Genomic DNA, 16,281 nt, shown 5'->3' with positions numbered 1-16,281 from the left:
AGTTTTACAACAAGCTACATAAAAAGCACTAGGGAAGTCAGTACAAACTACAATTTCATACAGACAATGACTTGTTTATACTGTTCTATATACTACACACTGAAATGCAAGTGGAATATAAATATTGTCAATGATTTATTTTATAATTATGGTAAAAATGAGAAAATTAGCAATTTGTGCTGTGGAATAGTGTGCTGTGACACTTTTTTGTATTTCTATGTCTGATTTGGTAAGCACGTCCTTTTTAAGTGAAGTGAAACTTGAGGGTATGCAAGACCAATCAAACTCCTGAAAGGGGTACTGTAGTCTAGAAAGGCTGAGAGCCACTGGTCTGTAGGGATCACACTTTCAGAAAAGGCTGACTTATATTGGTGTAGGCAGTTTCACCTGGTGTCTTGAAGCAGCAGAATATTTTATGATGCTAGCGGGATTCCTCGTGTGGAGCGGAGAATGAACTAGAGCCCCCTATTGTATCACAGCAGCCAGAATATCATTTGTGATTCACCAAAGTGTATTGCTGTAAAAGTTACCAAATGGCATTTGGACAGAAGGTAGCGGAATCCCGGTGAAACAAGAACATCTATCAAAGTGCCTGCAGTTCCCATTTCCAGACAGTGAAAAGAGGGATAAACTTTGAAGAAATTCAGACCCTTTGTAAATTGCAATGGAACTGAATCAGCTTACACCAGGTCTGACTTTAGCCTTTTACCTGTGTCCTCCCAAACACTTTAACTGTAGATGGACCTAAAGCAGAGCATCTAATTCAGGGGTAGGCAACCTATGGCATGCGTGCCGAAGGCAGCACACAAGCTGATTTTCAGTGGCACTCAGACTGCCCAGGTCCTGGCCACTAGTCTGGGACGCTCTGCATTTTAATTTAATTTTAAATGAAGCTTCTTAAACATTTTTAAATCCTTATTTACTTATATACAACAATAATTTAGTTTATATATTATAGATTTATGGAAAGAGACCTTCTAAAAACATTAAAATGTATTACTGGCATGCAAAACCTTAAATTAGAGTGAATAAATGAAGACTCGGCACACCAATTCTGAAAGGATGCCGACCTCTGATCTAAATCAAAGCCCTTTGAGGGTGTGTGTGTGTGTGTGTGTGTGTGTTTGTTTGTTTTAAACGGAGGTATGTGATAAACCTGAATTGCTAGATTTGAACCTCTCCTTTTAGTCTCATTTCTGGGTTAGATCCAAAACCAGGAGGGAGCCTATTTTCCTGCTCTCATTCAAATGTGACAAAATCTCCCAAGAATAGTGTGCAAGATTTCACTGCCAACAAACTCCAACTCTCATTTGACCTGGAACCCTAATCTCAAATCCCAGCCTGACCATAACCTGTTTCTGGATTCAGACTGATCCAGGACAGCCTTGTCTGCCTTTGTGTTCTGTTTTCTATGTAGCCGATGAGAGCAGGGGGCATTTGTTCCCATCTGTCTGCAGCACTTACTTGAGCGTCTGCGGCCGTATCTTCTTTCCCTGCTTGTGATCGGCGAGTGCACTTTCTATGTCCTCGTGGACCATCTCCGCCTCAAACACAAAACAGTGATCTCATAAAGGCTTTGCTTTGAATGAACTGGAGGATGTAGGTGGCATGACGGGGAAATAGCTGGCTGAGAATGTCACCGGCTACGTGCTCATATTGCATTACAAGTCAACTCAGCACTTGGCAGTTTCACTGTGTAGTGCTCTCACTGCCTCTATCTGAGCAGCCAGTGTGAATACTGGTGCAGGTGAAAGGATCCGGTTCTCAAGCAGGCGAACTAGTTTCAAGTGACTAGCTATGAAGCAGCAGGATTTGGGCAGTCTTGGACATCGTATATCCTAGGATTTCAGCCACTAGTGTCTGTGCAAACCGCTAGGGTAGTTACATGCTTACGCTGGTGATTTGCACCTTTTGATTTGGAACTAGGATACAAATTGTGTTGCCCTAGAGTAAACTGAGCTTACGCTAGAGGTTTGTATTAGTGCAGCTGAAGGCACTGCTGCTGCTGCTCACTGGCAGCTGCAGTTAGTGGGGCTGAAATCTCCGCATAGATAAGGAGAGCACTTCCTGACTGCACTCCTGACTGTGTGCCTGATGACAAAGCTACACAGGTGCATACTGGCTCTCTGGAAGAGGAAAGGATAGGATTGCAAGAGGCAACTGAGGGTCCAGAACGGACAGGGGTGCAGGGAAAACCTCCCAATAATTCCAGATATATTGACATAATTCTCTTGCGTTCCAGTTGCACTAACTTCAGTGGATCTGCACCAATTTACACTGCTATGACTGAGAAGGGGATCTCCAGCAGCAGTAAATGACAGGCCAGGCGTTGCAGTTAAGGCAGGCAGAGGGCTCTCCAGTCCTACCCGCTAAAAGGAGTGATGGGAAGCATTGCTGCTGTAATTCGTACTCTGGTGAAATGTCTCTGCTCTTAGTTTGTTAGACAGGGTGGAATGAAAGGCAATGATCAATACAAACTACCCTTGCATGACAACATTCATTGCTCTGCATGCGCTTCACCCTTACTTGAGCCAGCTTAGGATAAGCTCATGCAGACTGTGCATCTGTGCATCCAGTCTGCATTTGCTCCCAAACATGGAGGCTTGCACCATCATTTGCACACACAGTTCTGGTTTGGTTTTTTCTCTTGACATGCCCAAGCAGGGGGAAGGTTTGAAAATCTAGACCCAAGCAGCAGTGACTTCTCCCGCCTAGAGCTCCTCTTGCTTTCCCCTCCCTGCTCACCTCCACCTCGTCGCAGTTGAAGAAGTGGATATCGGGCTTGTGCTGCTCGGAGTCCTGGCACACCAGCAGGAGGATGGAGGTGTAGCGCATCTGATTCAGCACAGTTTGGCAGAGCTGGACCGTTGGCAGGGGAAAGTCCTCCAGCTCCTCCTGTAAGACAATGGGCAGGGCATCATGCAAACAGGAGTGGTGTTAAATAGCCCCTCGCCATCCCCGGCATTGCCTCATGCAGTCACTGCTGCAAATAGGAGGAGACCTCACAGGGCAGGTGCCTCCCGGCAGTCCATGTCCCACAATTCTGTGTCTGATACTGAAGACCGTCCCGTCAGTGTTTGGGGAAGACAAATGAGCCTTGGAACTAGAGACCAACTAGAAGGAGGTGGAGTTTCCCACCTTGCTTTCTGGGGATGGGGTCCCAGAGCACAGGCTGCTTCTTGGGCTTGCAACACAGCACATTGATATTGGTGCTACAGAGGTCACCTCGTTGCTGTGCTCCGCCTGCAGCAGTGAACTAGCAGTGTTGGGCTTGCGGCAACACAGGCAAATGGGGCTGGGTTGGGAGCACCAAGAGGAAGGATGCTGTTGTGGTTAAGACACTGGACTGGGACTTGGGACAACTGGGCTTTGTTCTTGGCTTTGTCACATGCTCCCTGGGTAACCTTGGGCAAGTGTGTCCCTGCCTCAGTTCCCTGTTATTAAACGGGATAATGAGACCTTCCGCCCACCTTTTAGCTTGGCTATTTAGCTTGTACGCCCTTGGGGGCAGAAAGAGTGTGCGTGTGTGCGTGTGTGCGTGTGTGTGTGTGTACACATGCACACCAGGGTATCAATCTCAGTTGGGGGCTCCTGGAGCTACAGAAATACAAATCATTAACAACGATGAATTCCACCCAAACCATTTTGTGGAATCCTGACTGGACCCATCAATCTCCCTTAGCCTGTCACTTGCACTGAGCTCTGACTTATCGTTCACCCCTGAGGGTAGCAGCAAGGAGCTGAGAGTTTGGTTAATTAGTTCAGTCCCACCTTGCTGTGCACTCAAACTCTAGAGAAACCCTTCTGTCCTATAGGTTAAAATCAGCCAGTCCCTGTTGTGGTTTTTTGTATCAATTTTTCCCAGTTTAGTAGCCCCAGAAAAGCATGTTACCCCTCCTCAGCCAGCTGGAAAGTGGCATACTTTTGAACACAGTCTATTGCCCATTTTGCATCTTGCCTTGGAGGAGAAAGTTCATGACCTACCTGTGACTCGCAGTCTAGCAGTCGGATGGACTTGTCATTCACTTGCAACAGCATCTCCTGGGCCCAGATCTTCTCTTTAGAGTTGAGCTGCATCAGCTTCCTGATGGCGTCATCCACTGTCACACTGGCTTCACTTTTATCCATGATGAATGTGGCTAAGTGCTGCGGGGGCAGCGGGGAGAACACACACAGGAGAGATGTCAGGCTAATAAGAGTGAAGGTGACCTCAAGTCAGCTTAGCTCTGCAGAGCTGTTAATGAGCCATGTCTGTCCCACACCCACTCACTACAGCACTTTGTCCCCCTTCGGTAGTGGCTAGGCTGCATAGAGAAGTTGATGAGCCTGCTACGGCCTTGGCTAAGAAGCGGATGGTTTTTTAGCTTGGGCAGTAAAGATTTATGTGCTAAATCCAGAGGTTCCAGGTTCAATCGTGGATACTGACAACCTAGCGGGGCACAGTGTTACACACACTGTGTAGGCTGCAAGAGAGATTTACAGTATATGAGAGCGTGCATCCTATCTCAGAAGTTGGGCTAGATCAGGGGTAGGCAACCTATGGCATGCATGCCATAGGTGGCACACGAGCTGATTTTCAATGGCACTCACACTGCCTGGGTCCTGGCCACCATTCCGGGGGGCTCTGCATTTTAATTTAATTTTAAATGAAGCTTCTTAAATACTTTCAAAACGTTATTTACTTTACATACAACAATAGTTCAGTTATATGTCAGACTTATAGAAAGAGACCTTCTAAAAACATTAAAATGTATTACTGGCACGCAAAACCTTAAATTAGAGTGAATAAATGAAGACTCGGCACACCACTTCTGAAAGGTTGCTGACCCCTAGGCTAGATTATGTAGGCTCCTCACAGCCTGCAGCAACTCACATGAGAAGCAGTCACATGGTGCTGTCAAGTGATGGCCTGTTCTCAATTATGAACCATCATTATGTCAGTGCCAATACCTAATGGACTCCTGAGGAAAGCATTGCTACCTGATAGGATTTCACAGCACAGAAAGGCATGTCTACATGGGAATGCTCTGGGAAAGTTAAGGCACATTAACTGAAGGCTGTAATGTACAGTTAAAGCATACATTCAGTTAATTTGACTTAACTTTCCCAGAGCATTCCCATGTAAACATGCCCTAAATTCCATCACTTGCAGATTTAGCAGGACATGTTTTAAGGCGCCAATCCAGCAAAGCACTTAAACACGTGTTTCACTCTAAGTACCTGACTAGTCACATTGTTTTCCTGGACTGCTCATGCGCTCAACATTCATCTTGTGCTTAAGTGATCTGCTGGATTAGGTCTGAAATCATTCCCAAAACTGAACACATTCAGTGTTTTCTCTCTTTTGTATAAACAATGAGGACCACGAAAGCTTATGCCCAAATACATTTGTTAGTCTGTAAAGTGCCACAAGGACTCCTTGTTCTTTTTGCTGATACAGACTAACACGGCTACCACTCTGAAATCTCTCTTTGTATAGTAGATCTCACAGGAGGAAATTTGCCCCGCACAGATGGTCCACACAGGGGCTATGCAGACACCATTTAAACCCTATGGGATTTAAATGGGATTAAAGTGATCTATAGGCTCTGTCTGGAATGTCTGTCCAGGGTCAGTCCCACCCACGCTGCAGCTATACAAAGCTCTTTACACTGCAAAGCTACCCAGCATATAGGGTAGCCTTTAACCTAACTCCTAACTCTATCCCAGCCTGCTAAATCACCTCATGTACCACGGAACCAAAATGACGCCATACGCAGTGGCATGACTTTTCCTTGAGTTCTGAGACCTTAATGGAAACTGGCATCTCTGGTTACAATAGGGGTTTTTGTAAAGGGTTGGGGGAGCTTCTGCAGGATTTAGAGTGTTCCTTACTGCTCCATTTTAGGAAGGAAGGAAGCCCCAAATGCAACGGACTTATTGGACTTATCCTGCAGGGCACACTCCTGTTTTCCTGTATGCCCCAACTCGGAATTCCACTGCATTCCTCTGCTCTCCCATGTTCCTTAGCAAAAATGCAACGGCATTCTATGGTAGTGGCCCAGATACTGCAGTAATGCTATAGTCATTCTGGTGCTTTAGATCATGAAAGTGGCCCGTGACTTCCAATGCACTCTGTAGTACCTATTTATATAAAAGGTCTCAGAACCTGCCAGATTCTGCATCCCAGCTCAGCTACAGAAAAGGAATTCTCCTTGTTTTCATATCACACCCACCCCCTTCCCACCATGTTTTGCTGTCACTTCAGCTCTGCACTGTGGCATTCAGTGCTTAATTTGTGCCAGGGCTTGCGAGAGCTGACCCCCTGCACCTCTAGGCTTGGCAATTCATAGCTCTGGCACCTCTGGGCTTGCCGTGTCAGTTATGGAAATTTAAAAAAACAAACAAAAAACCCTGCTTGAGCAGCTCTTTCATTACAAATTAAGCACTGGTGGCATCACAGGAGTTCCCCAGTTTTCCTTCCTCCCAAATCCAGAGAAACCTGCACCCAGCTTCTATAGCACTTATACACAAGCTCCATCCCTATAACAAACTGAATTCAGTCATCACCTCCTCCTGCACGTTGTGTAACTTCTATACTTTGGACTGAAGGCAGCTCTGATCAGGTAGCATAATCCCAGACATGACTGCAATTGCAGACACTTCCATCCAGGTCTAAGCACATCCTACCATTTTCGTAAGCATGCAATGAACCCATTAAACATTGCACTTGGATACAATCATACTTACTCAAGGCCTCTGAACCTTGGTGTCTACACAATTGTGCTGTACCTCTGGGCTTTAGGCTGCTATTGATGCTATGCATAAGAGAAAGTACCATGCTGGGAAGTGGAGGAGATAAACGGAGGGGAGATGTATTCTGCATAAAAATGGCATTTGTTTCCTCTAGCCTGTGAATTCCAACCTTTCAGTCAAAGTTGGTTCTCGCTCTCTTATCCTAGTCTCTCTTTACTTGCCACTGTTCACAGCCAGAACACCTGCTCTCTCGCCAGGCTAGATAATGCTTCCCAGTGACTTATCTGCCACCAGAGGCAATTGCGAGGCAATAGAAGCGAGGAGGCTTACCTTCTCTCATAGTAGTTACACACTAATGTATCATCTGGAGAGACTGTGGGGCTGATTCTGCACTCACTGGTTTTACAGGAGTGCAGCTCAGCTGATTTCAGTGCATTTGCTGCTGGTCTATACTAGCAGGAGTGACAGCAGAATCAGGCCATATGTTCTGATGACAGTGGGGGCAGGGGGTTAAATCATGAACCAAAATCAATAGTCTCCCCTGCTCTGTCCCTAGGAGTGCAAAGTGGATGATAACTGGCCCAGTCTCCATCACTGAAGATTCCTACAGTGTTGGGGAATCGCCACGAGGGTTAGAACCAGCATATCCTGGTCCTAAGAAGACAGCTTCTGTTGCAGCCAGTGGTGGAGGATTTGGGTGTGTTTGAGGCATAGTCTCTGTTCCACTCAGCAGACTGTGGCTACACTCACACTTTACAGCGCTGCAACTGGGGTGTGAAAAAACACCCCCCTGAGCGCTGCAAAATACAGCGCTGTAAAGCGTCAGTGTAATCAGGGCAGCAGCGCTGGGAGCATGGCTCCCAGCGCTGCACGCTACACCCATAAGGGATGTGGTTTACATGCAGCGCTGGGAGAGCTCTCTCCCAGCGCTGCCGCTCTGACTACACTCACACTTCAAAGCGCTGCCGCGGCAACGCTCCCGCAGCGCTGCCGGGGCAGCGCTTTGAAATTCCAAATGTAGCCATACCCTCAGGCACAACAGAAAGCTTGGGCCTGTATTCCTGCACTGAATGTTACAATGGAACCATGGGTTAGCACTGCCTGTTATTACGGCTTTTTTTCCTTGATCACTATTTAGCACGGCAAAAAGAGGGACAAAACCGGATTTTGATACAGTGACTACTACTGAAGTAATTCTAACACAAAGTGTTAGAAACCAAACAAATTCATGTGAGGAAATTCATGTCTACACTGCAAGTGAAGGTGTGATGGTAGCATGAGTAAGCATACCCGTGTTAACTTTAATCTAACCAGCATGGGTTACAGTAACAGTGTAGATATGATTGCATGGATTAGCAATCAGAGTGCAAGTCTTTCAGGTACCATGGGTATGTACTCTGGTTGTTAGCCCATGCAGAAGCTTAGGCCAGCGTATCTATGCTCCTATTGTTATTTGTCCCAACTAGATCAAAGCTAGCATGGGTATGCCTACCCATACTACAATCACATCTTCGTGGTGTAGACAGAGACTAGGGGCAGGTCTACACAACAGCCAGGATTGACACTCTGAGATCAATCCACCGGTGGTCAAGTTAGCGGATCTAGTGAAGACCCACTAAATCGACTGCAGATAGCTCTCCAGTCAGCCCCTGTACTCTACCTCTGATGAGAAGAGTAAGGTAAGTCAACGAGAGATTTTCTCCCTTTGACCCCCCCGCACCCTCCATGGTGCAGACCCCATGGTAACTTGACCTAAGGTCAAGTTATTAAGAGGTGAGGCTAGCTGAGAATCTTGGCAGCTCCCACACCATGTTGCCAAAAAGGCACAAGATGTTCTAGGAGCAAAAATAGGATTGGAAGGGGAGAGATGACCATTGTGAGGGATGGACTGTTAGCGTTGCAACAATGGCACTGTGGGACAGTCATTAGAATTCAAAGCAGAAAGAATTCTAAGGCAGAAGATGCTGGATGAGGACTTGACTCTCTCTCCTAACATTCCTTCTCCTTTTTCATGGGTAAATAGTAGGACAAATAGGGAAACCAGAGTGTTTGGAACTATCCAGTATTTTTTGAAACTATTTGTTTGATGTCAGTCATAAACTCCTCCTTATGATATGAAGATGGAGCTATTCTTGTCCAAACCCTATGAGGGACTAAATGCTTCATGAGGGTCAACATTTTGAGGGATTTGGAAACCATCAATGACATTTCAAAACTTTTTTAAAAACCAGAAATATTTTGACACAATTTTCATAAAATCAAAACATGTGGTGTAACTGTTTCTGTTTTGTTTTTTTACCTAACCAGCTCTTCTGTGGGTGAACAGTGAGAACTGAGAGTGGTCAGCACCTTGCAGAATCTGGCCCTAGCTCAGGGGAAAGCATGAGGCACCAAAAATAAACAGATGTCTGTATGTAAAATTCATAAACCTGACTGAAGCAAGATTAGAAAAACAGCTCAGCTCACTCTGTGGCTAAATGTCTTCTGCCCCTCCTGCCCACCATGAAGAGTTTGGAAAAATGGGAACTTCTGTATTGGCAGAAAAATCTGTAGCTTTTCCCAGTGCTGAGACATTTAAACCAAATGTCACTGCGCTATGGTCATCATTTGAACATTATTATCATGGGTTGGGGAGGGCAGGGTTGCCAGTCTAAGGTCAAGGTGGCAGAATAAGTAGAAGACTGAGGAGAAAAACGCATTGTAGAGCAAAACAGATTTATATCCATGCCTCATGAAAAGGCAGAAGTTCCCTCACTTGGACTGGAATTATTGGAAAACACTACACAATATTATCTGGTAACTATGGAATTAATTTGTGTGACTGCTCCATTTCCTCCAGCCAAACAACATTTAGCTCAGGAGTTTTCCAATATTCTCTGTGTTGCACTTACACCTTATCTGCTCATGAAATCTCTGTACATAACACTGGATTCTATTTTCTAGGTCTGTGCATTGCATCCTCTATTGTTCAATCACGTAGCACAGAATAAAGTTTACCAAAAGGGGGATTGTGTGGATCGGGGCAAGACTGCCCCTCAGCAGCATTGGCAGCATAGGTATATAATTCTTACTCCTTCCTTCCCATCCCACTGGGCTCCCATTCCAGCTACCCTTATAGAGACAGTATCCAGTGTAGCAATTCCAACTGACTAGTTGCAAAGACTCCATGCTTTGTCACAATACCTCCTAGATATGGCACTCTGAACCATAGATTTTTAACCCCAAGCTGTGTGTGAACTGGCCCAGGGTGGGGCACAATCCCCCTCCCTTTCTTTATGGCTCAATGGGAGGGGAATCATGAATGCATTTATTTATTTTTAATAACATGGAGTCACAGTATGGAAAAAGGTGAGACTGACTGCCCTCTAGGCAGCCACTTATACTGCTTATAAAGCTGGCCCTACACAGGGGATTGATGAAGGAATACAGAGCTCTTCACCTCTAGGTCACCCCTTCGTGCCACGGTAACTCTTCTATGTATACAGGTAGTTGGAATGAGAGCGAGAGGAGGGGATCACAAGTAATTATCTTGGATGCCAGTGCTGCGGAGGGGGCCCCTGGTCTGCACAGTTCTCCTTAGTAACCTTGTTCTGAGTAACATTAGCTGATGAACAATGGATGATCCAACTCAAAGGCCTAGAAAATAAAATTCAGTATCACTTACAGATGCTTCACAAGCAGATAAGGTGCAAGTGCAGCATAGGAAGAGCATTGGGAAACTCCTGGACTAATGTTGTTTGACTGCAGAGAATGTAGCGGTGACACAAATTAATTCCATAGTTATTGGATAATATTGTCTGGCATTCTGCAATGATTCCAGTGAAAGCCATGGAACCTTCTGACCTTTCACAAGAGGCATGCAACTAGATCTGTAGCTGCGATCTGGTATCACATAAAGAGCTGGAAAAACCAGTAACATTTTTAAAGCAATGGTCTATTTAAGCTGTAAGGGAGAAAAATAGGTTATCACTACTGCATAGACTCCCTGCAGAGCAATGAATCTCACCCTCAGAGAAGACAGTGTGCATTGTTCCTTGCTCTCCTTTTCCCCTGTTCCTTGTCTGTCAGGGTAGAATGTAAGCTCTTTGGAGTAGATATCATTTCATATTATTATTGCTTGTATTACAGTGGTGGTGAGGGGCCTCAGTCAAGGATAAGGAGCTCATTACCCCAGAGAGTTCATAGTCTAGAATTATGATGGAACACCACAGATGAATAAAATAGACATATGGTGTGCCTGGGGAGGATGAGTATGAGCATAATACATAGCAGTCACCCCTTGCCTGGCCAGCCATTGTCAGCAGTGTTCTGAAGGCAATGCATCGTGATAGAGGTGAGTCTCAAGGAGGAGGAGAAGATAATAGCTTGATGGATTTGCCCACCTGGAAGGGGTGGCATGGGAGATGTCACAAAGGTGTCTGAGTGAGAAGTGTACTACTCAGTAATAAAGGCTGGCCTCACTGATCGACTCAGGTGGCTCAGCATGGAACAAAGCTAAGAGATCCGCTGTGTACGGTGGTGCTAAAAGCCAAAGGGCCCCAAAAGCGAAGATGAGATGCTTGTGTTGGATATGGAGGAGGAGGAGGAGTCAGTGGAAGGGCTCAAAGAAGGAGGTTCATGTAGTTAGAACCATGTGCTAGGAAAATCATCCAGGCACTAGCATTTTAAATGGATCTGAGAAGGACAAGTTTGTTGCAGATGAGGTCAGAGAGGAAGAGATTAGAGGTGCCAAGGCATGAGAGAAGAGCCTAGACAAGAGCACTGGTAGTCTGGACAGACAGAAAAGCCCAGATCTTAGAAATGTTATATAGGAAGATGCAGGAAGACTGAGACGCTGCCTGGACGTGTGGGTCTAGAGGGGGTCAAGTCGAAGATGAAGCCTGCATGAGTGACTAGAAGGATGGTGGTTGTATCCATGGTGACAGAGAGTGGGGAGAGTTTGGGGAGAACAAGATGAAAAGCTCAGTTTTGGTCATGTTGCATTTAAGTTGATAGCTAGACATCCATGAGGAGATGTGAGAAAGACAGGCCAAGATGTGGGATTGGATGGAGAGAGGAAAGTGTGTAAAATCCGTAGCACTTAATAGGCACCCATTTCAACACCCCTCGAAGGAAGGAAAAGACTCCCATTGTCTTCATTGGGCACTGAATCAGGCCTGACATAAATGAAACTATGGCAGGTGCGCTCTGAGCAGCTGTTGCTGAAAGCCATGACTGGCCATGCAGTCAGGTGAGAATTAACACCCTCAGGTGTTTTGTGGTAATTATAAAATGTTATACCAAATGTTATTTCATAAAGGCAATAGTGTTATCTATATTTATGTTACTGAGGTGACAAAACTGAATTCCGAACAGTGAATTGCACTGTTTTGCAGTCTGGAATTCTAATCAGCTCTATGGCATTCATCGACCTGTTTTACAGACTTCATAAATTCCTCTGCGATTTGCTGTTGATTATATAAATATTTATTGGGGTTATAGTTGCTCATATGACTGTCATAGCATGCATTGGTAGATTAATGCCCCCACCCCCTTCCAATCATTCAGTCTTCTCTAGATACTGGACCAATTATTTTGTTTAAGCTACTGGAGAAGGGGGAAGAGTTTGCTACTGTCTTGTATTTATCTCATTTTAAGAAATTTTGAAAGCCTAAAAGCAAAATGTAATATCTGTCACCCCTAAAGTGATTCAGATCCAATATAGACTGTAGGAATGGACCATGATTGCAATTTAGTAACAAGAGTTTTATCAGCATACAAATCGCTGCTATGCATATAAAAGGCCAACTCATTTTTTATGAAAACACATGCACCTTGTGGCAATAAAACCTATTTGCTCTGATCAGCATTGAAGGTAGGGCCTCACAGCTGGGTGACATGAAACATAACTAATGGGGGCTGACCTGTGTGTCACTGTTTAAAGTCCCTTCTCTGCCACCGTGACTTCCTTTTGGTACATAACACTGTGGGGCTTCTAATAATAGCTTAAAATAAAAACCAGATTGAAAATATGGCATCTGAGACCTATGAAAAGGGATGTGAAGAAAAATGAACCTTTAGTCCAGGGGTAGGCAACCTATGGCACGCATGCCGAAGGTGGCACGTGAGCTGATTTTTAGTGGCACTCATACTGCGCAGGTCCTGGCCACCGGTCTCGGGGGGCTCTGCATTTTAATTTACTTTTAAATGAAGCTTCTTAAACATTTTAAAAACATTATTTACTTTACATACAACAATAGTTTAGTTATATATTATAGACCTATAGAAAGAAACCTTCTAAAAACATTAAAATGTATTACTGGCATGCAAAACCTTAATTTAGAGTGAATAAATGAAGACTTGGCACACCACTTCTGAAAGGTAGCCGACCCCTGCTTTAGTCATTCAGCTTATGATGTGTAGCATGTGTCTATACAAGTGTGCATATAAAAATGACTGGCCAGTGGGAAATGAAGCCATTTCAAGGTTTTATTATACTGTCATTCATGACAATATGGACAGTACAAAGTTTATACACCTCTGGTGCAGTTATACACCACACTTTTTCTAGAGTAAGGTCTAGCTGAAATTGTGGTTTAATATTCTTGTCACGTGTTAGGGACCTTTTCTTAAGTGTAAATCAAGATGCACATCAGTGACCAACTGTAAAAGTGGGGCTCTTGGCCATCAGGTTACTTATTCTGAACTTTAATTATACAAGACAAAAAGGCCCCAATCCAACAGAGCACTTAAGTCGGAGCTTAACTTTAAGCAGCTGAGTAGTATCATTGAACTCAATGGGACTGCTCAGGTACCTACTTAAAGTTAAGCAGGTACTTAAGTGCTTTGCAGGATCAGGCCTCCACAGCAGAGAGAAGGATATTCCTTTTAGTATATAGGAACCTCTGATAAGTTATTTCCTATCTCAAAAATCCATCTCCCTATTTTTCCTGCCTCATGCATTTAAAATATATGACAGGTGGCCAACTGGTTTTAGATACCTTTTTATTTCTTGTGGACTGGAAACAGTCCACGGGGATCAACCCATTTCCTCCTCCACCTGACAACCTCTGGGCAGGGCTAGATGCTCAATGTCACTTCTGCATCAAGCAGAAGGTGTTGCCCCAGCACAGCAAGAGATGCTTCCTCTACACTGTCTGCTGATTGTGTTGCTTCTGTAATACCATTCCACCTCAGGGAGCTAAGGAGCAAGCACAGACCTTTCACTTGGATCCACACATCCCATGAGAGGCCATTGGCAGCCTGCCCTTGCTTCAGCCTCCAATACCCAATTCAATGTTAAACTGGCAGGGATATCTTCTGAAGCAACAGTCTCCCTAGAGTCCCCCTAGAACAGTGTTGCTATGAGGCCTTAGCTACTGCACACAGCAGAGGATGGCTGGTCACCATTCTGCACACTTGACAGGCCATGCATCATCAGATTCTGCTGCCTGCTCTAGCTTTTTAGTTCACGTCTATGGTTTTCCTAATTTTCAACAAGTTAGAAAATAATTATTTAAAATGCAGCTTGATAGCAGTGAGATGGCTGAACCACAAACACCTGTGTTAGGCTCTCCATGTCCTCTGTCTCAGTGATTCTCTACCTTTTCCACACTGATAAGGCTATTTTGCAACAAATATTTATCAGGATGCTCCCATCCCCCTTTTTGTCTAGCCACATAAGGGAGGATGGCCATGATCCCCCACAACCTATTAATAGGCCCCAGATAGGGTCATGATGACCCTGGGCAGAATGCTTTTCCTCCCCAGTGCACCTCTTCAAACAGCACCCCGATAGTGATGGGCAAAGAACAGCAGTGAGGCTGTTATTCTCGTGTTGCCTGTAGATGCTGACCCTCTGCCTAGCAGATTGAGTCGTGGCTGGGTGAAGCTTAGCGGCTGGTGTTCTGCAGAAGATCAGACTAAATGATCCTAATGGTCCCTTTGGGCTTTAAAATCTGACATGACAGGGAGACCCAAATCTTGGTGTTATGGAGAAATTGCCTGATGTTCCCAGACAGGATCACCACCAAAATGCTACATTTCAGGGCTCAGCAGAGCAGAGATCATCTCTCTGACGAGGCTGGCTCCTCTTTTGGCAGTGGAATGTCTGTAACAATGGAAGGTGGGAGCGCTGCTACCTTGCTGTCAAACAGGTTTGGAAATAACTGAGCAGGACACACCAGGGTCAAGCAACAACAGATGGAGAGGGAGCCCCTGTATCAATCCTGGTGGGAGGTCACGCTCAGTGGGGCCCTTTTGTTCTGGCAGATGGATTTCAGCAATCACTATAGGACTCTCAATTTATAAGCTTGTGCCAATCAACCAGAGTTTAAAGTGGGGGATCATATGAGGGAGCACAGCTCCCCTTGCTTGGCTTAAGGCAGAGAGAGTGAGAGCTTAGGCCTTTTCTCTTCTAGGCTTAGGAGAACTCGACTCTCCCAGAGCTCCCCCCCTTCCTGTCTCTTCACTGGCTGGTGATGTGAGGGAGAATCTGAAGTGGGAGCAGCAGGACAGGCTGGTGCCTGGCTGGGAAGTTGATGGGTCTTTGAGTCTTTCCCGCCACTAGGCAGAGCAGCAGCATTCGCATCTGGTGGGAGGAGGATTGTCCAGGCTGGGAGGCCTAGTCTGCCTCCTCCTCATGCCTTGCTGGTTCCTCCTATGCCTTTGGGCATGGGGGTGGGGGGAGAGGCAGATCCTGTTTTACTCAGCTGTCCCTCCCCTCGGGGAGCAAGGAAGGGAGACTCTGCTGCTGACTTCCCCTCCCTTAGACAGAGTGGCCTTGTCAGTTGTCTCTCCCTTCTTGGCACTACAGAGTGGAAAGAGAGGCTGGGAGAACAAGTGTTTTTCCCCCACAAACACATACACACACACTCTTTGTCTGGCTCCAGGCCTTCTTGGGGACATGGATTCCTTTCAGCTATGCTGATTCCTTTGTTCCGTTCTCTTCCACATGCCATGTCCTATCACATGCGATGACACAAAGTCCTCTCATAATGTGATGTCAATACTTATGAGTCAAGGTGGGTGAGTTAATATATTTATTGGACCAGTTCCTATAATGCCTCAGCCACCTTGTGTCTCTGATCTCCTGGGACCAACATGGCTACAACAACACTGCAAACCTCAGTACCTATGACAATCTGCAACCACCACAATGGTTGCACTCACCTCACCTGTCTGGACCTATTTTAACCACTGGTGCTCTGGCTGTGACTTTCACAGAGGCTTACTTGGCTTCGGATTAGCAAACTGGAGCTGCTGAGCCAGCAAGCTCCAAGAGGCCTAGTCTTTGCCTTGACATCAGCCTGCCGGCCAAATGCTGATAGAGTTGTCTTACAGAACTGAAGGTCTCTAGATAAGCTCAGGGGGATCAAGCTGCTGTGACAGGCCTGAACCTTGGTAACAGGCTACCATGCTAAAACTGCTGAGTTAGTTGCTACAGAGGGCAGTGCTTTGGCATTATCTGGGCAAGCTAGAGAAACTCGTCCAGAGAACTTAGTGGTGCATGCTTGGTATTGAACCAGAATGCTATGGCTGTAATGGGGCGTATCAACCCTACACTGG

General features: G+C 45.6%; 1 protein-coding gene across 3 annotated transcripts in view; it reads right to left on the bottom strand.

The window, feature by feature from the left end:
• EPS8L2 (EPS8 like 2) overlaps nucleotides 1-16,281 on the bottom strand; it is a 134,701-nt gene that overhangs the window by 31,688 nt on the left and 86,732 nt on the right. For all 3 annotated transcript variants that reach the window (XM_050952855.1, XM_050952853.1, XM_050952852.1), the window contains exons 5-7: nucleotides 3,985-4,146; nucleotides 2,746-2,895; nucleotides 1,465-1,544 (exon numbers count right to left, since the gene is read on the bottom strand). In XM_050952855.1, coding sequence (XP_050808812.1) covers nucleotides 1,465-1,544; nucleotides 2,746-2,895; nucleotides 3,985-4,146 — 392 coding nt within the window. The remainder of the gene's footprint in view (nucleotides 1-1,464; nucleotides 1,545-2,745; nucleotides 2,896-3,984; nucleotides 4,147-16,281) is intronic.

The sequence above is a fragment of the Gopherus flavomarginatus genome, chromosome 5 (genome assembly GCF_025201925.1).
Source record: "Gopherus flavomarginatus isolate rGopFla2 chromosome 5, rGopFla2.mat.asm, whole genome shotgun sequence".
NCBI classification, from domain to species: Eukaryota; Metazoa; Chordata; order Testudines; family Testudinidae; genus Gopherus; species Gopherus flavomarginatus.
This window is presented reverse-complemented; position numbering and strand designations above follow the sequence as displayed.